Source organism: Leucoraja erinacea, chromosome 21 (genome assembly GCF_028641065.1).
Source record: "Leucoraja erinacea ecotype New England chromosome 21, Leri_hhj_1, whole genome shotgun sequence".
Lineage (NCBI taxonomy): Eukaryota > Metazoa > Chordata > Chondrichthyes > Rajiformes > Rajidae > Leucoraja > Leucoraja erinaceus.
The window spans coordinates 7,329,861-7,350,645 of NC_073397.1; the positions used below are offsets into that span (position 1 = coordinate 7,329,861).

The 20,785-nt window shown below is 46.2% G+C and overlaps 1 protein-coding gene across 1 annotated transcript; it reads left to right on the forward strand.

The window, feature by feature from the left end:
• The first annotated feature begins 891 nt into the window (after nt 1-891).
• On the forward strand, nt 892-20,587 carry LOC129707199 (uncharacterized protein C20orf85-like). The gene is made up of 4 exons (XM_055652024.1): nt 892-1,051; nt 12,976-13,057; nt 15,245-15,343; nt 17,361-20,587. The coding sequence occupies exons 1-4, from the start codon at nt 987-989 to the stop codon at nt 17,514-17,516; spliced, it is 402 nt and encodes a 133-aa protein (XP_055507999.1). The 5' UTR covers nt 892-986; the 3' UTR covers nt 17,517-20,587.
• The last annotated feature ends 198 nt before the right edge of the window (nt 20,588-20,785 follow it).

Consider the following 20,785-nt stretch of genomic DNA (forward strand, 5'->3'; position numbering starts at 1 on the left):
GTTTAGATCTAGTAATTGAATTTTGTAATTAGCTACAATTGGGTATCTAACTAATTATATGCTGTAATTTCAGTCATCCAAGTAAGATTGTTTCATATTTGTTTCAGAATGCTTCAATCTACAATAACTGAAAATTTATGTCAGTTCTCTTAATTTTTAAGAAAGTTATGGGCTTTTGACTGTCCTCGATCACTGCTTTTGAGTTAAGTCAATGGAAAAGCAATGGATGGGAATTTCCGAGTATGAAAATAGGCATAACTTTTTTAATACTGAAGATATGAAAATGAATTAGGTGTCAAATTAAACTTCTTTTTATGCTTTATCCGATGGGATAAATTACAGACTTGACTTTTTAAATCTCAAAATTTTGTAACATTGCTACTCAGGCGAGTGTTGGGGGGAGTGTAGGGGGGAGTATGGGGGGGGGGAGGGGGTAGGTGGAGTGGGGAGGTGTGGGGGAGTGTTGGGGGGTAGTGTATGGGGGGTGTGGGATAGTGTAGTGGGGAGGTGTGGGGGAGTGTGGGGGGTAGTGTATGGGGGTGTGGGGGATAGTGTATGGGGGGGGGTAGGGGGAAAGCATAGGGGGGAGTGTGGGGAGGGGGTGCAGGGGGGGGGGTAGTGGGGGAGTGTAGGGGGAAGCATAGGGGGGAGGGTGGGGAGGGGGTAATGTGGGAGAAGCATAGGGGGGAGTGTGGGGGGTGGAGTGTGGGGAGGGGTTGCAGTAGAGGGGTGTGTGGGGGGGGGGGGGGGGGGGGGGATTAGTGTATGGGGTGTATAGGGGCCAGTGTTGGGGATGTGTTAGGGGTGTGTGTGTGTGTGTGTGTGTGGCAGGCGTCACTGCTCTGTGCCCCGGTCAGTGGGGGCGGGACGGCGTCGCGTTGCCGGGACACGGGGCGGAACAATGGGCGATTGTTGGTGAAGTGAAGCCGCCGGGGCCGCGGGCGGAGACCGGGGACCGGGGACCGGAGACCGGGGACCGGGGCGGGATGGCTGCCAGCAAGACGGCCACCGACATGAAGCTGTACAACTTCGTGGCTGCGGACACGATGTGGTAACGTTGCGGAGCCGGGGGGGTTGGATGTGGGGTTGGCCGGCGTTGCATGCACTGTATCCCGGGCTTGGATGCAGATATCTATCGCTGGCTCCGAGGCGGTGAAACACCGTGTGTTTAAGAAGGAAATTGCAGATGCTGGAAAATCGAACGTAGACAAAAATGCTGGAGAAACTCAGCGGGTGCAGCAGCATCTATGGAGCGAAGGAAATAGGCAACGTTTCGTCCCGAAACGTTGCCTATTTCCTTCGCTCCATAGATGCTGCTGCACCCGCTGAGTTTCTCCAGCATTGTTGTCTACCTGTACGTGTCTCCGGGGATGGTAAATGCTGCCCACTGCCAGAGGTAGTCGTGTCCCCAGGAACAGCAGCAACGAGTTGAGGGACAATCATGTATTCTTGCATCGAAGAGAGACACAAAATGCTGGAGTTAACTCAGCGGGGACAGACAGGCAGCATCGCTGGAGAGAAGGGTCTCACCTCCAGAGATGCCGCCTGTCCCGCTGAGTTAACTCCAGCTTTTTGTGTCTATTCTTTTGGCAAATTCAATGTGTTGTGGACCACACAGGTGGAATTTCAGGTATTGCTCGCCTAGTTGCTGTCACTTTGCCAGTGGGGAAAGTCAAGGACAGAGAGAAGTGGGTGGGGGGAATGGGAGGTGGAGTTGAAATGACATGCATCTGGGAGCTCGGCATGGCCATTGTGGACAGAGCATAAATGTCGAGTCTGTGCTTGGTCTTGCCAATCTCGGTCCAGTAGACCAGGTGGACGATGGTGCAACCCTGCAGGGCTCTTCGTGTCCGCAAATGGTGGTGAGGAAGGAGGGTCATACAGCCCCCTTCGGCCCCAACCTGCCCACGATGATCAACGTGCCCCATCTACACTAGTAGTCCCACCCACCTGCGTTTGGCCCATGTCTCTCTATAACAGGTGTTGCCCCTTCCCGAGGTTGCCGGGGGAAGTGTCAGGAGTCAGGGAGGAGGGAGGTGGGAAGGGATGAGTGAACCAGAGAGAGAGAGAGAGAGAGAGAGAGTGGTCACTGAAGAAAGCAGAAAAGGGTGGGGAGGGGGAGACGTGGATGGATCCCATCGCAGGTTACACAAAAAAAGCTGGAGAAACTCAGCGGGTGCAGCAGCATCTATGGAGCGAAAGGAAATAGGAAACGTTTCGGGCCGAACCCCTTCTTCAGACTGATCGGGGGGGGGGGGGGGGGGGGACAAGAAAGGGAAAAGGAGGAGTAGCCAGAAGGCTGGGGGATGGGAGGAGACAGCAGGGGGGCTGAGGAAGGGGAGGAGACAGCAAGGACTAACAAAATTGGGAGAATTCGATGTTCATGCCCCCGGGGTGCAGACTCCCCAAACGGAATATGAGGTGCTGTTCCTCCAATTTTCGGTGCTGCTCGCTGTGGCCATGGAGGAGACCCAGGACAGAGAGGTCGGAGGCGGAGTGGGAGGGGGAGTTGAAGTGCTGAGCCACCGGGAGGTCAGCTTGGTTATTGCGGACCGAGCGGAGGTGTTCGGCGAAACGATCGCCCAACCTCCGCTTGGTCTCACCGATATAGATCTGCTGACATCTAGAGCAGCGGACGCAATAGATGAGGTTGGAAGAGATGCAGGTAAACCTCTGTCGCACCTGGAACGATTGCTTGGGTCCTTGAACGGAGTCGAGGGGGGTTGAAAGACCCCACACATCTCCATCACATGGACTGTTCACTCTGCTGCCCTTGGGCAAAAGGTATCGCAGTATAAGGAGCAGGACGGCCAGGTTCTGCAACAGCTTCTTTCCCCGAGCCATCAGACTCTTGAATTCAGACTCTTGAATCCCATATAATGTGCCGCCACTGTTATCTATTTTATCTTTTTATCTATTTTATCCTTTTGTTATTTTATGTTGCACGGTGAGCCAGATGCAATGACATTTCGTTCAGATCTGCATTTGTTGGTGTATTTTTGAGTGACAATAAAGTATTTGATTGATTGTTTGATGATGAGCTGGATGCGGAGGCTAGGTGGATGAAAGGAGAGGATGAGGAGAGAACTCTATCACAGTTCGTGTTTGGAGGGAGGTGGGTGAGAACAGAAGTTTGGAAAAGGAAGGCTGTACAAGAGAATGCTGAATCAAACATTGTAGAAGTGAAGTCTGGTTACTGAAAAAGGAGGACATTTCAGATGCCCTGAAATGGAATGCCTCACGGTAAGGGCAGTTGTGACAGAGACTGACAACCTGAGAGAGAGGGGGTGGCATGCATACAAAGACAAGGTGGGAAGAAGGTAATCAAGGTAGCTGTGGGTCTCCCTGGGTTTGTAATCAATGTCAGTGGATAGTTTATCTCCTGACATGAGACAAAGAGATCCAGAAAAGGAAGAGAAGTGTCAGATATAGTCCAAGTGAATTTGAGGGCAGATGGAAGTAAGTGTGGTGAAGGAGATGAATGGGATAAGTTCTGCATGGGCGCAGGAGGCAGCTTCAATACTAATTGATCCATTTCCCTCCTGAGATTAATGAAGTTCTATTGTATCATAACAGAAAAAAGTTTTGGGGAGTGGAACCAGAATAGATTTGGAACAAGGACTAAACATAGTTAAATGAAAAGACAGACATGGCTGGACCCATGCAAGCGCTGAAGGCCACAGCGTTGAAAGGAGTTGCTCAAGTTGGGAATATATTCAGCCAGATGGATGAGAGTATTGGTGGATGGGAACTGGTAAAGTGTAAGAAGTAAGAAGTATAAGAAGACTGGCTTTTTTTGTGTAAGAAGGAACTGCAGATGCTGAAGATAGACACAAAAAGCTGGAGTAACTCAGCGGGACAGGCAGCATCTCCGGAGAGAAGGAATGGGTGACGTTTCGGGTCGAGACCCTTCTTCTGGCTTTTTCTTCTGTGTTCATGCTTTCATGGGATGTTATTTCCCTTGAGGAATTGGTCTTGGACTGCCACAAAGGATTACCAGGGTGGATTGGGAATTCCAGGATTTAACCTCACAACCAATGGTACCTGGCTCGAGGGGAACATGGAGACAATGGTGGTCCCAGTGCCTCGAGTCTATGTGTTGGTGCAGTCTTGTTGAATGGCACTGTGCATTTTGTAGCAACGTTACAACATTTTGAGATTTTAAAAATCAAGTCTGCAATTTATCCCATCAGATAAAGCATAAAAAGAAGTTTAATTTAACACCTAATTCACTTTCATATCTCAAGTATCAAAAAAGTTATGGCCATTTTCATACTCGGAAATTAGCATCATGTTCCCTATTGATTTTCTATGGACATAACAAAAAAAGCTGTGATCGTGGACAGTCAAAAGCCCATAACTTTCTTAAAAATTAAGAGAACTGAATGAAATTTTCAGTTATCTTAGATTGAAGCTTTCTGAAACAAATATAAAACAATCTTACTTGGATGACCTGAAATTAAAGCATATAATTACTTAGTTACCCAATTGTAGCTAATTCCAAACTTCAATTACTAGATCTAAACATCTATCCATTTCTTAAGAAAAGTTTAACATTTTTAAATAGCCTAAGTGTCCAAATAACATTCACAAAGAATTCACAATAAAACATGATTTTTAAATCTTATTTACATTAATTTAAAGGCCAAATGGAAGGAATTTAGTGTTCAATTGCTGTAAATTAATGGCCATTTAGATCAGCTTTTGAGTGGGATCCTGTGAAACGCGCTGGTTCTTAAGAAGCGCTTTTTAATGTAAAAATAAACAACCTACCTTCCGTTGTCACCTGCATGAGATCTGGCCCGTTGTCGGCGGTCGCGGGTTTAGAGGATAATATTTAACCTACTATAATAATTAAATAAACCCATAAAATGTAAAAATAGCTCCAGCAAACAAACCTCCAAGCGATTTTTCGTCAGCAAACTAAGTAGGCTGAACAAGCTTGATTTGAATAGCCTAGTCGTTTTAAACCCGACTCCCTCTAAACGGCGCCACGACAACTCTCCATGGGATCTGTCTGCTGATAGCACTGGTCTCAGCTCTAGGGGTCCAGTTTCTACATAAACTGAGACTGGGATAAATGATGGCATCTCCAGAAAAGATAAATTTGCATATTAGAGCTTGTTAAACAAGATAGACCATGATCATCAGGACAAAATTTGGAATTCCAGATATACCCAACTGTCACCCGACTATGTGTAATGACACACCTTCTATTATACCTTGAAACTACTAAAACATAAGAGGAAATAAATTAGCACTATGGGCAGCCACAAACAGCCTAATGGCCGGGTATCAGCACTAACCATCGCTAGATGGCTCAGACAGGCTTGGGAGCTGCTGGGGTGGATACTGACATCTTAAGTTTCTATCCACATGGGCAACAGCAACACCGGCAGCTAGAGACAAGGAAGTGCCTATGGACCATATCCTGGCTACAGCAGGATGGTCAAGAGAAAGACCTTCCAATTCTTTATAATAAGCCGGGAACCAAACCTGCAGTATTGCAGAATCAAGTTTGAATTCTGCAATATATTTAGCCCTAGGGAGGATTATTTTGTTAAAATAAATTGTTATTGCCTGAATTGGATGCATGTCTGAATACAATAACATACTTCCTCCCTTGAATGACTTCGGCAGTGAGTGAAGCATGGACTGTTCCACGGCTTGAAATCACAGAGCTTTAAAATCTTCACGTAGTCACTCACGTGACTCCGAAGTAAAATAGTAAGATTAAACGAGAACTTACCAGTTTGAAGTTTGATCTTTATTTTATGAGGAGTTACGATGAGGGATTACGTGCCCTCTGCTCCTGCCCTCAATTATAAAGGTCAACTGGTATCTTAGTTCTCCTTGTCTTTACTATGTTTACTTCAATTACTATTTTCTGTGATTCCACACCGCTGCTTTGAAGAATGTCGTGCACGCGTGCTGGCAGGGTCTTCACGTAATCCCTCATCGTAACTCCTCATAAAATAAAGATCAAACTTCAAACTGATAAACTTGTTTAATCTTACTATTAAACACTACAACCTCATAAGCTCTGAACTACAATAGACTTATTATTATTATTATTATTATTGAACTGTTATTGTTTGTTCTTTTTTTCTGAGTTTTTGTTATATTATTTATTATGGTTACATATTCTGTTGTTCTGCAGCAAATAAGAATGTCATTGTTCTATCTGGAACATATGACAATAAAACACTCTTGACTTTACTCGTTTAGAGGGCCTGTCCCACTGTACAAGGTAATTCAAGAGTTCTCCCAAGTTTTCCCCTGATTCAAACTCGGAGAATGTCATTAGCGGGTCCGTAGGAGTTCGTGGATGTCTCGTAGCGGCTCGTACGAGTAATTCATCACGTGTATTTTTTTACTCGTGGACATTTTTCACAGTGTTGAAAAAACGTCACGAGTTTACCGGATTTCCCGAGTACCTACCGTTACTCGTACGAGCCGCTACGAGACATCCACAAACTCCTACGGACCCGCTACGGACATTCTCCGAGTTCGAATCAGGGGAAAACTCGGGAGAACTCTTGAATTACCTTGTACAGTGGGACAGGCCCTTAAAGAGCAAAGGAAATGGGAAACGCATCTCCCAGCAATGGCAGGGTAATTTCTCCTGAAGATGCAGTGAATGGAGGATGGTTAAATGCAGATCACATGCATAAAACCAATGTGTCGGAAGGAACTACAGATGCCTGCTTACACTGAAGATAGACACAAAAAGCTGCAGCAACTCAGCAGGACAAACAGCATCTCTGAAGAGAAACCCATTTCCTTCTCTCCAGAGATGCTGCCTGTCCCGCTGAGTTACTCCAGCATTTAGTGTCAATCTTCTGCATAAAACCAATCACATTTACTAACGACAGTGTGGTCACCAAAGTTGATCGACTGGGTATCACCCAATCTTCACCTTGGCTCGCAAAAACGTTGCCACTAAATGCAATCAAACTTTAAGAATATCAAGAAAAGAAACACAAAGCATCTTCAAATACATTAGAAACCTAAAAGGAAACATTTCTGGCTTAAAACTTGAAGAGTTAGAAGGACATTTTGAATTTGAATTTAAATAAGTTTGTTTACATACAAGGAATTTGCCTTGGTGCTCCGCTCACAAGTAACAACACGATATACAGTAAACAATCAAGAATAAAATATAAAACATTAAAAATAAAACATTATAGTTTAAACATGTGAATTTTACTTCGGAGTCACGTGAGTGACTACGTGAAGAACCCACCCAGCGCGCAGGCGCGGCATTACGTCAGCAGTGCAACAGCGGCAGCAGCTGGAGCCAGGCTCTCCAGCTGCAGCATAAAGACAAGACCTCTGGTAAGTGCCTTTTTTGTATTACAGAGTCGCTCCAGGGAGAATTATGGCCTCTCGAAAGCGACCAGCCAGGAGGACTGCCTGCCCAACTCCACCCGAGGAGGGGTCCATAGCTGGACGGCAGCCTCTCGCAGCGGAGGAGCCTTTTCAACGCTCCCGCTCACCCGACACCGAGCCGCCCCCTGTGCTGCAGATATCGACGCCCCGCACAGGGAGGAAAGCCACTCATAAAACCGACCGGCCGGTGTCCTCCGATTCGGAGGAACGGGAACACTCTCCACCACCGAAAAGGGGAGACGCTCGGATCAGCTGCATGAGGCAGCTCCTAGAGCGCATGATTGATGAGGAGATGCAGGCTAGGCATCTCCCAGGAGGACGGGCTTTGGCCTCCTCCTCTCCACACCCTTCTGTACCCTCTATGTTCGAGGGCAGTAAGGGAGGCCAGGACTGGGCTGGCCTATCCCAAGGGCAGGCGGAGGATACCATCAGCATGCCGGGCGTGCTAGAAGAAGAGCTACTGGGTGTAGTGGGCCGATACGCAGCGCCCCCAACGACTGGGATGGTATTGCCACCCAGAATGGCGGCCAGCATAAACAGGCTGTCCAACAACCCGCTGCAGGACAAGGCCGTCCAGCAGGCCCTTGACACGTACACAGCGCCAGAGAATTGCGAGGCGCTGAGGGTCAAAACGGTCAATGGGCAGATATGGAACCAGCTGGGGCAGCAGATCAGGGCTCACGAAGTCAAGATGCAGCGAGTCCTGAAGCTCCACTCAGCAGCCATCACCGCCTTTGCTCGGTCCGTTGGGAATGAAGACCTAACCATACCCCAGCAGGATGCTCTCGCACTGATGTGCAGCACCACCTATGAGCTCAATAGCCTACGGCGGGACAACATCAGGCCTGCCCTCAACCCAACATACGCAGGCCTCTGCAAAGCTCCAGCGCCCGAACAAGCGGCGCTGCTATTTGGTGCAGATCTGGCCAAAAGACTGAAGGAGTTGGAAGAGGCGGCCAAACCAGTAGGCCTCATGAGGGCAGGGCCAGGACCGAGCAGGGTGAAGACACCCAGTTGGCAGCATGCCTCGGCAGCCACCAGCAGGTACCGAGCTGGTGAAAGCCTGGTGACCGCCTCCCACTACCCCCAGAGCTCTTTTTTAGAGCGGGGCCCAGGGCGGAGCCGTGGGAAGATGCGCCGCCCCACCGCAGCACCAACACGGACAACCTTGGGCCAAACCTACCGAAAACGGCCCCACAAATAAACATGGAGGTAGGTGGGTCTGGTTCCTGTCAACATACACAGACAAAGGGTGTTGTATTAACAGGAGGACGTTTGAGGTTCTTCAAGCATGTTTGGTGCTCCCTTACTAACAATAAGTTTATACTCAACAGTATTAGTGGATACAAAATTGAATTCAAACCAGGCATAGAACCGCCAGTTCAGCACATGCCCCAAAGGGTATTCCTTCCCTCAGCAGTTGAGAAGGTAGAAGGACAAGCTGAACTTGATCGGCTCGTGGCTAAAGGCATCATAGAAATGACCACACACGAGCCGCAAGAATTTGTATCAAATATTTTTCTCAAATCCAAAAAAGATGGTGGATGTCGCATTATTATTGATCTGACGTCACTTAATCAGTCTGTTGAGTATCAACATTTCAAAATGGAGACATTTGTCACTGCCAGACAACTGATCTCCAAGGGATACTACATGGCAAGCATAGATATCAAAGATGCTTACTATTTGGTACCCATTCATAAAGATTATTATAAATATCTGAAATTTATCTGGATGGGCCAGCTATGGCAGTACCGAGCCTTGCCCAATGGTTTAACGACAGCTCCCAGACTATTTACAAAAATTCTCAAAGTGGCCATGAAAAAATTGAGAGAACTAAAACATTTAGTCGTGGCCTATCTGGACGATGTTCTCATATTAGGGAGAACAAGGGAACAAGCTGTCGCAGGAGTTTTAGCCACTAAACAACTCCTTGAAACTTTGGGATTCATCCTTCACCCAGATAAATCAATATTGGAGCCTACTACTAACATGGATTACCTAGGCTTCACTATTGACACTATTCACATGACTGTCACTCTGCCCAGAGACAAAAAAGTTTCACTCATCGAAGCTTGTAACCATTTAATTGCTACACCGCAACCTAGGATACGGCATGTAGCCAGAGTTATTGGCTCTATAGTAGCAGCATTCCCGGCTGCCCAACATGGGCCCTTGCATTATCAAAATTTACAAAGAGCAAGGACTCATGCATTACGCCTTAATAGGGGGCATTATGATCGCAAAATGGAATTACCCGCTGAAGCCAAATCAGAACTTCAGTGGTGGGTTGATAATATTTGGCACAGTCACAGTCCTATCGCCGTAACCAATCCTAACATAACCATTGCAACGGATGCCAGTGCTTTAGGCTGGGGAGCTACTAACTCCATAGACAGCACAGGTGGCAGATGGACTAACTCAGAGGCATCGCTACTACAATCACTGGGCATTAACTTCTTGGAAATGCTCGCCGCCTTTTATGGGCTAAAAGCATATGCATCTGATATGCGGCACGTGCATGTTAGGATTATGATCGACAACACTACGGCGGTATCTTATATCCAGCACATGGGTGGCATAAAATCAGTATCATGCGACAAATTAACTGCTATAATCTGGCAATGGTGTGTCGAGAGACATATTTGGCTATCAGCTGCCTATTTACCAGGCAAGCTAAATTTAGTGGCGGACACCAGGTCACGAAAATTCAACGACAACATCGAATGGATGTTGGACCCAAAATTATTTGCTAAAATTGTCAAGCAATATGGTACGCCAGATATAGATTTTTGTTTGCGTCTAGGTTAAATCACAACTACCCATGTATGTGGCTTGGGAACCAGACCCAGAGGCAGCAGCGGTAGATGCCTTCACGCTGGATTGGGGAAATTTCTTTTTCTATACTTTCCCTCCCTTCTGCCTCATCAGTCGGGTACTCCAGAAAATTCAGGCAGACTCAGCCTCTGGCATTCTGGTCGTGCCCGACTGGCCTACCCAACCATGGTTCCCAATGTTCCACGACATGGTGGTAGAGACACCTATGGTCCTTCATAACCACCCCCAATTATTGACTCACCCGGTAACTGGCATTAGCCATCCATGCCACCAAAAATTGAACCTCCTGGTTTCCAGATTTTGAACAGACCTTACCGGGGATTGGGGTTATCAGAGAGAACAATCACCACCATGTCGGCATCCCTGCGAGTTTCCACCAAAAAACAGTACCTGACCTACATCAGGAAATGGGAACAGTACTGTCTGGAAGCAGGGACATCCTACAAGACGGCTTCGATCTCGGATGTGCTGGAGTTCCTGGCCCACCTGCACCATGACCTCAAGATGAGCTACAGTGCCATCAATACAGCTCGGAGCGCACTGTCCGCATACCTCATGCCGATAGGACAGCATAGTGTGGGATCCCACCCTCTGGTCATCAAACTCCTTAAGGGGATCTTTAACACCAAACCCCCTACACCTAGATACACCCATATGTGGGATGTGAGTGTAGTTCTGACACACCTTCGAGGTTGGCCACCGGTGGGATCCCTGAGCCTGGAACAGTCCACTTATAAGACCCTTATGCTCATGGCGCTTGTCTCAGCTCAAAGGGTTCAGTCGCTCCATCAGCTAAATCTGAACTACATGGTGACCACCCCAGATACCATTACTTTCACCATGCCGGGGTTGGTAAAACAAAGCAGACCAGGTACATCCAACTCCCCGTTGATCTTCCGGGCATACCCTCCAGAACCTAGGCTGTGTGTGGTGACCCACCTTCATCATTATTTAGACACTACCCAAACTATTAGAGGGAGAGAAAAAGCCTTATGGGTTAGCCACAAAAAGCCTTTTGGACGGGTTACCAGCCAGACTTTATCCAGATGGTTGAAACAGGTCCTTAACATGGCAGGGATTAACACAGATGTTTTTAAATCCCATTCAACCAGGGCAGCGTCCACCTCAGCGGCGGATAGGATGCAGGTTCCCCTAGACCACATCCTCAGAGCAGCGGGATGGTCAAGGGAATCGACATTCCAAAAATTCTACAGGAAACCGCTGATGGAACAGGACGTCTTTGCGGAAAGCATTTTAGAAACCGCAAAGTTATGATTTAAAAGCCCAGGGGAGCTATTTTTGTTGTAGTTAATAAACATTTCTTTTATAACTAAACAAACTTGTTGGTCTTTAGATACCACTTCCTCCCTCGATGATCTTTCGGCAGTGAGTGATATAACTGTTACACGGTTTGAAATCACAGACCTTTGAAGTCTTCACGTAGTCACTCACGTGACTCCGAAGTAAAATAGTAAGATTAAACGAGTACTTACCAGTACGAAGTTTGATCTGTATTTTATGAGGAGTTACGATGAGGGATTACGTGCCCTCCGCTCCCACCCTCATTATATAGATCAAATTCGGACTGATGTCTCGTTCGTCTTTACTATCTTTACTTCAACTAGTGTCTATCTGTGATTCCACACCGCTGCTTGGAAGTATGCCGCGCCTGCGCGCTGGGTGGGTTCTTCACGTAATCCCTCATCGTAACTCCTCATAAAATACAGATCAAACTTCGTACTGGTAAGTACTCGTTCAATCTTACTATTAAATAAAATACCAGAGCAAATGGAGGCTACAGATTTTTGGCTGTTGAGTAGAGCTACTACTCGTGGAAAAAAAAAAAAAAGCTGTTTTTATGTCTGGCTGTGGTGACTTTGACCGTCCGGAGTCGCCTTCCAGAGGGAAGTGATTCAAAGAGTTTGTGGCCAGTGTAGGAGGGGTCAGTGATGATCTTACCCGCTCGCTTCCTGGCCCTTGCAGTGTACAGATCGTCAATGGAGGGAAGGTTGCAGCCAATAACCTTCTCAGCTGATCGAACGATTCACTGCAGCCTCCAGGTGTCGTGCTTGGTGGCTGAGCCAAACCAGACCATGATAGAGAAGGTGAGGACAGACTTTACGATAGCAGTATAGAATTGGACCATCATTGCCTGTGGCAGATTGCGTTTCCTCAGCTGCCGCAGGAAGTACATCCTCTGTTGGGCCTTTTTAGGCCATTATGTTAAAGGACTATCTGAAAAAGTGTTTATGTCATCAAACTCTTGGGAGAGGCTCATGATACGATAGGACTTTATTTATCCCAGGAGGGAAATTGATCTGCCAACATTCATAAAGCACAAGAGACATGAAACATGAAATTAAAGTGACGAGTGGAAAGGATTGGGGATGTGCAAAGATTTGGGGGGGGGGGGGGGGGGTGGAGTGGAGGGGAGTCAGTGTAGCATAAGAATAGCACACAGCTATTCTTGTGAGTGGCTGAAAGACTCTTGCACCTCATCCGAGTGGCTGCAAAATTCCCTTGGACATTGATGAGATAATCCTGTGATAACCAGCCCAACCCCTCTCCCATGATATCAGGTATCAGTGAGTGCCTGCTACCTCGTGGCTTAGGGGTTCCCTACACTTGGAGCCCTTTTGTGCTGATGTTGGCAGGTCAGCTGTAAAATCTGGGCCAACAAGTTGCATAGCAGAATGAAACAATTTCATGCTTCATCTACCTTAAATGCCGTATTCTTTGTTAAAGGGCAAATTCAATCAGATTGGAGACAGAGGCAGCCAAGAAATGGGTCAACAAATGGGGCTTCCTGGTGACCCAGCGCGACCAGGTAATCCCAACTATAATCACCAGCAATGGAAGGGAATGGCCTGTAAAATGGGGCAGAGTGGAGGAAACTGTGGAGCCACAGCATTTGACCTCACTTCCTATGCCGTGTAAACAGTTTGCTGTTTGGAACTTTCAAAGTTGCCAGATTTATTCAGTCCCGGACGTATTTCAGCCTGCCCATTCAGAGCACAGTCTTAGTCATAAGGTCATTCTAGGAGCAGGGCCATTTGGCCCATCACATCTACTCCGCCATTCAATCATGGCTGATCTATCTTTCCCTCTCAACAGCGCTCCCTTTGCTCCGCCTTAAAAATATCCATTGACGGCCTCCACAGCCGTCTGTAGCAATGAATTCCACAGATTCACCACCCTCTGATTAAAGAAATTCCTTCCCATCTCCTTTCTAAAGGCATGTTCTTTTATTCTGAAGCTATGGCCTGTGGTCCTAGAACGCTCCCACTAGTGGAAACATATTGTCCATATCCACTCGATCCAGGCCTATGTGATCCCATTCACCACCTTGCACTAAAGTGGAGGGAGGTATCCCAGGTTGGGCCAGGGTTCAGGAAACTGTGGATCAGGAGGGAAAGGAGGTGACAAGGCTCCAGAAGGCTCTCTGGCATCAGGAAGAAGCTGCAAGAGGAACATCCCATTAGATCCACAAACCACAGACTAATGTGTAGGAAGGAACTGCAGGTGCTGGTATAAACTGAAGATAGACACAAAAAGCTGGAGTAACTCAGTGGGACAGGCAGCATCTCTGGAGAGAAGGACTGGGTGATGTTTCAGGTCGAGACCCTTCTTCAGACTGAAGAAGTCTGAGTCTGAAGAAGGGTCTCAACCCGAAACGTCACCCATTCCTTTTCTCCAGAGATGCTGCCTAACCCGCTGAGTTACTCCAGCATTTTGTGTCTAACCACAGACTAATGCTGCCTGCCATGAAGAACCCCCAAGAATTGGCTGAAATGGTGCATCGAGGAATTTCCATCAGATAGTTTAAAAAAGGCCATTCTTGACAAATCCTGTGAAATCACGACATGAAATGTTGTTGAGAAGCATTTCTCAAACGTGCATAATCTGAATAATGGCCCTGTCCCACTGTACGAGTTCATTCAAGAGCTCTCCCGAGTTTAAAAAAAAAAATCAAACTCGTGGTAAGCACGTAGAACGAACGCAACGGGTACGTCGGAGCTCGGGGTCGTCTCTTAGCGGCTCGTAACGCTAACGGCAGGTACTCGGGAAGACTCGCTAGCGGCAGGTAAGCTCGGGAACACTCGTGAAGATTTTTCAACATGTTGAAAAATGTCCACGAGAGCCCCGAGTACCGACGAGTGGCCATGACCGTAAATCTCCAAGTTCGAATCAGGCGAAACTTGGGAGAACTCCTGAATGAACTCGTACCGTGGGACAGGGCTTTAAGAGTGTCAAAAATTCTATAATTATGAATGATAGGTGTTTCCTCAGCAGGGATTTAAGAGATACCCAAGACGTAGTACAGTGGGACAGCGTGTAAGCCACTAACTTCTAACCCTGGGTGGAGTTTGCATGTTCTCCCTGTGACCGCGTGTATTTCATACAGGTGTCCTGGTTTCCTCCCACATCCCAAAGAGGCGCTGGATATCAGGTTAATTAGCTGCTGTAAATGATCTCTAGTGTGTAGAAAGGGGTAGAATCTGGGGAGCGATGATGGGAATGTGGGAAGGAACAAAAATGTCCCACCGTACAAGGTAATATAGTGTGGTTGATGGTAGGTATGTATTCGGTGATCTGAATGGCGTGTTGCCATGCTGTAACTCTCAATGGTTCTATCACATGAGTTATCAGGATCTCGATGGACAGTGGAGCAGATGAAGGGCTGAATGGCCCCTGTGTGCTCCCTCGCAAGCATGGAAATGTACCATATTCCTCTGCATTTCTCAGTCCATCTTGTGCAAGCCCAGGTCCATCCTTTCCACCCTGACCTCCAAGCACAGGCAGCAGCTGAGATTTAACCATCGGAGTTTGAACCTGCCCCAGCCAAGTTACCACAGCATCCTTGCTGTCAAAGCCAATCCTTTGACCTCAGCTGGAAAGTGAAGACGTGCTTAGACAACCTGCTAACATTCTCCCTAAGGGTAACTGAGTCAAAGTCAAAGCTGGATGGGGAATGAGAAGCCCATTACAATAAGAGCCGTTTCATTTCTTTCAGATTAAGGCTGAGCAGGAGAAGCTGAGAAATAAATGCAGACTGCTTACTCCCGAACACCTGAAGGTTCGGCCAGCGTCCCCAATCAGCAAGTACATCAAGGTTGGAGTGCCTTTCATTCTGTTGAATTCCAGTTAAACAAGATCCCATGTTACCTGGCACACACCGTGCTTCTGTACAAATCTCTCAATCCCACTCAGATCATGGCCTTCTCACCTTCACCCCCCCATTAAGGATCGTTCTTTCCTGGTTGTTAGAACATAATTATGGAGCTCCTTGGGAACATCTTCCCCTTGCGGAGGTCCAACAAGGGGAGTGAGTACATTCCCACAAAGGGGAGACAGAAATGAACGGAACAGGCCAGTTCAGCAAAGCCAAGATCATGAAGATTTGCAGGGGCACATTGATCGTTCCCATGGGAAAAACAGTTCAGGGCCCAGCTCTGGTTGGGTGTTATACTCAACAACCCAATCTATGAAGGGACATATACCATACTCCATCTTTACTATCTTATCTACCTATATTGTCGTTTTCAGCAAGCTCTGGAGTTGTACATCCCTCTGTACAACGTTCCTTAGGATCCTAACATTTCTTGTATAACTTGCTCTTACATTTGACCTCCCAAATTGCAACACTTCACACTTGTCCGCAATTAACTCCATCTGTCATTTCTCTGCCCAAATTTCAAACTGATCGATATCCTCCTCAATCCCTTTGCCACTTCCTCACTCTCCACAACAACTTTATCGTCATCTATCAAAATACTAATCAGCTCACTTACATTTCTATCCAAATATATTACATCTATATATTACAAACATATTTAAAGCAGCATCAATGGATAATTGACCCAGGATGCTAACCGTTCTGTTCTCCACAAATGCTGAGTATCCCCAGAGGGGAAGGGGGGTAGAGTGGAGGTGTGGGGAGAAAAGAGGAAAGGGAGGTTCTGTGTTAGAATGGAGGGCAGGAGAAATTAAATGACAAATATAGATGGTGATGCAAGGCAAGAGGCAGCAGTAATAGGCAAACAAACAAAGGACATGTCTGGGGGATGTAAATGGAAAAGAAGAATTCACAGAAGAACAGAATAATCTTCACCTGGTTTGATGCTTATACAGGTACGGTTAAAGATGTAACGTTTACAGGAATGAGGGTCTGATGTAGCCTTCCTTGTTCAACATTACGTCCAGATCCTGACCACACTGCGATGTTTTTAGCAAAGATCCTATAGCAGAGCTATATAGCAGAGCTATATAGCAGAGCTATATAGCAGAGCTATATAGCAGAGCTATATAGCAGAGCTATATAGCAGAGCTATATAGCAGAGCTATATAGCAGAGAGCTATATAGGATCTTTGGTTTTTAGTATTCTCATTCACACCTGCTCCAGACCCATTGTTTTCTGTCCTAACACCATCTCATTCACCTCCCCCCTTCACCAATGCGCCATTGTCACCATGGTCATGTTATTTCTCCTGCCTATTGCCGACCAACTTTCCCTTTTAGTCTTCCCCACACCACACCCACTTCCCCAGCTCTCTACATACAAGTCCTCGGCGTGACATGTTACAGTTCTTTCTTTCGTCATAAATACTGCCAAACCTGTTGAGCATTTCCAGCATTTACTATTAGAGTCATAGGAGCCATTCACAGCGTGGAGACAGACCCTTTGGACGCAACATGCCCCTTCTACACTAGTCCCACCTGCCTGGGTTTGGCCCATATCCCTCTAAACAAACCCGGACTTCCATCTGTATATATGTATATAGCGCCACAGAATTGTGCCCCTATCCCCCCCCCCCCCCCCCCTTCTCCATTCTGTTTTTGTTTTTTTCTGTTTCTTGTTTTTTGTACTAAATTATATGTATGCACTGAGTACGAGCAGCTTTTAATTTCATTGTACATGTATAGTGACAATAAATGGCATATCTATATCTATATCTATCTAGCTATCCATGTACCTGTCTAAATGTTTCTTAAACGTTGCGATTGTACCTGCAAACTGCTTGATTGTATTTCCACCTTCCAGTATTATATTCACCCCATCTCCACCATTATTTAGTTATATATGTTTCGTTGCAAATCTGTATGTGTGTGTGTGTGTTTGCTTCTGTAGGTGGGGCCGTCTCCCGCTGTTCCACAGACAACGCAAGGTCTCATTGGCTGGAGGTCAGCGGTGCCAGGACTGGAGCTGGAGCGATATGGAAGCCCCCGGCGAGGAAAATGGAGCTTTCTCCATCAGATGAAGTGGCCAGAAGACAGCATCGAGTAACTGATCACTTCACCGCGAGTCCGCTGGTCTTCACAATGATGCTGAAGACTGCTGCTTTTAATTTCAGTGTAGTCGCTACTCCTGGTTGTCCACGCGGTTTTTAAAGTTGTATATTAATTGGAAATACCGTTCCTTCCACTAGATTTAAAAAAGCATTTTGGAAACCTTTGAAAGAAAGGCGTCTTTCCACAAAATATCTTTTGAATTCTTTCCTTCCCCTTGTCCCTTATATACCATCAAGTTCCTTTAAACTTGGCGAGTCATAGACAAACTAATCTCAATTCCATAATACTCTCAGACACAATAATCCTCAATGTCAGTATTTATTCCACTATCTTTAAGAATGTAACGCCAATTGAGATAGAATAGCAGAGTGCAGACTGTTCAGTCAGTGAGGGCTCTTTAATTATTCTGTCTTAATTGACAAGAAAAACCCATGAGAAATATTCGCAAGGCATTATCTCACTTAGAAACTGTAATTCAGCTTTGCAATAAATTGTTCCTCAACAAATAGGGATTTTGTTTGTGTCTATGTAACTTGTTGTAGATTGGAATCAGTCTGAAGGAAGGTATCTTTCTCCCCATTTCATCATTATCATTTGAGTGGAATGCTGTTGTTGGGAGGGCTAGTCCAGTGAGGATGATATTCCCCTCTCATGCATGTAAAAGTTGTACATCTCTATCCTTTATGTCCACCTGGGACTGAGAAACCTTCTGTGTTATGACAGTGATAAATCTGAAAGTTTACTCAGTTATTTTTCCGAGGATTCACTCTGGCCTTTCCATGCCCGTCTGGCAAATGTTCCTGTAGATATCTTTAAGGTGCAGATTCATGTTTGTCCCTGTGAACAGTTTCTGAACTTCCAGCTCAAGGTTTATGCCTCAATAACAGCTCGTCCACCAGGACCCCGTGGAGTGGCCAGAAGTATTATTGGTGGAAGATTAAACCCCAATCTGCACCATCAGCAATGGTGCCCCACTAGACAGTACATCTGACATCCACAAAAAATCTTCCAAACACTCCATCTTCATTTCAGCACCTGTTATAAGATCAGTCTGAAGAAGGGTCCCAACCCCGAACCATCACCGATCCATGTTCCCCAGGGATGCTGCCTGACCTGTTGAGTTACTCCAGCACTTTGTGTCCTTTTCCGTTTCAAGATTAGTGGTAGTGTCGCCAATCACTCCCCATCGCTATCCCTGCTAATATCCTAACAAACATCCCCTCTACACTTTCCACAATGTCTCGGCTGAGGTCCCAGCACTCATTTACAAATTTCTAAAGTGATGTTTTTTTCTGTATTTATAAACCCAAGTAGACAATAGGTGCAGGAGTAGGCCATTCAGCCCTTCGAGTCAGAACCACCATTCAATGTGATCATGGCTGATCATCCACAATCAGTGCCCTGTTCCTGCCTTCTCCCTACATCCTTTGACTCCGCTAACTTTAAGAGCTCTATTTAACTCTCTCTTGAAATTAGCCATCTTATCTACCTTTCCCCTCCCACTGGGATTTCCCTGATCACCATCATTCTCATTTATGCTGTTCACAGTGGGTCATCATGTTGAGGGTCCTGATGGCTGCTATCATAGAAACATAGAAAATAGGTGCAGAAGTAGGCCATTCGGCCCTTCAAGCCAGCACCGCCATTTGATATGATCATGGCTGATCATTCAACTCAGTATCCCATCCCTGCCTTCTCTCTATACCCCCTGATCCCTTTAGCCACAAGGGCCACATCTAACTCCCTCTTAAATTTAGCCAATGAACTGGCCTCAACTACCTTCTGTGGCAGAGAATTCCACAGATTCAGCACTCAGTGTGTAAACAATGATTTTCTCATCATCTTCAGATCTCTGCACCACTGAGCCATGTGAGGTTGGACCAGAGCATCTTTGCTTCATGGAGAAAACTCCCCATCTCAATTGTGTCAGCAAACACTGAGATGTGTTTGTCTTTATCCACATAACGATAGCTCTTTGATTTCTCCACTCCTCTAACCCACACCTTTGAGCTGATGGCGAAAGCTCTGCTTTTGACTTCTGCTTGAGGGTGATGTTTCTGAACGAGTTCCCCACTATTGCAAGGCTCCTCCACAATCACCTGCTAGCCTCTGGTCCAGTTAATCTGCCTGTGGGCTCCTTGCCTTCTCAGTTGTATACTGACACCCATCCTCTCCTCTACTCTCCCAGCAGCTCCTGCCATGGGACATTAGCAGTCAACCTCAGAGATCCAACAATTTCTTAACCCTCTCACCCTCACACTAACATCAACAACCAAAATCAAACTCTTGTAGACAGATGACGGTGCTGTGGTGAAACTCTCAAAGAAGGACCTACAACCTTTAACTACCAACATGAAGCTTACAATAGTCTGGAGCTAACAATACAACAAACATTCTCCACAAGTCTCCATAAATATTCTTCATCAGTCCTTTGCTGGCACTAATCAGTCATCAGTCCCATCAAAGAACATCTGCACGGACAGTTTCGAATTGGAAACTGTAGATCATTTTGCATGGCTTGGCAGTCTTTCCCCCAAAGGGCATACAACACCAACATTTCTTCTTGCAGAATGTCTCTTTGAGCATTTAATAACCACAACATCAGACATATAGCAGACTGTTAGTTTACAAATAAAACAAATAATTCTGAAAATACCCAGCGGGTGAGGCAACACTGGCTGAGATGTGGAGAGTTCTCTGTGCAGCAGCACAGTGGTGCAGTTAGTGGAGCCGATGCCTCACAACTCCAAGGACCCAGGTCCATTCCAAACCCCGGGTGCTGAAATATTGCATCAAACACAGGGAAAAGCGAGCTGGCGCCCTCACGTATAGTTTGAGTGTAATCATGTATGGATGATTTATCTGGATAGAACACCAAGTTTTCCATGATATATTTGTGTACTGTATGTGACAATAATTTACAATGCCAAGCTGTTTGAATAGGACAGGGCTGAGACCATCCCTGGATTATTACCCAAACTGTTTGAATGGGGGGCAGATAGAGAGGTGAAGGAATGTAGAGGGAAATATCTGTCAGGAAGGAACTTCATCGAGAGGATAGATCCCTCTCGGAAAGGGTTCCCAACCTGGGGGGGTAAATTTACTGAATCACAACTCCAAGGACCCAGGTCCACAGGGAAATATTACGAGCGAGCTGGCGCCCTCACGTATAGTTTGAGTGTAATCATGTATGGATGATTTATCTGGATAGAACACCAAGTTTTCCATGATATATTTGTGTACTGTATGTGACAATAATTTACA

Bases quoted from the DNA above. Each gene is read 5' to 3' on its own strand.
- LOC129707199 (XM_055652024.1), top strand. From the start codon at position 987: ATGGCTGCCAGCAAGACGGCCACCGACATGAAGCTGTACAACTTCGTG. The intron at 13,058-15,244 runs GTAATCCCAACT...CATTTCTTTCAG, and splicing joins TGGTGACCCAGCGCGACCAG to ATTAAGGCTGAGCAGGAGAA. The intron at 15,344-17,360 runs GTTGGAGTGCCT...TTGCTTCTGTAG, and splicing joins CAATCAGCAAGTACATCAAG to GTGGGGCCGTCTCCCGCTGT.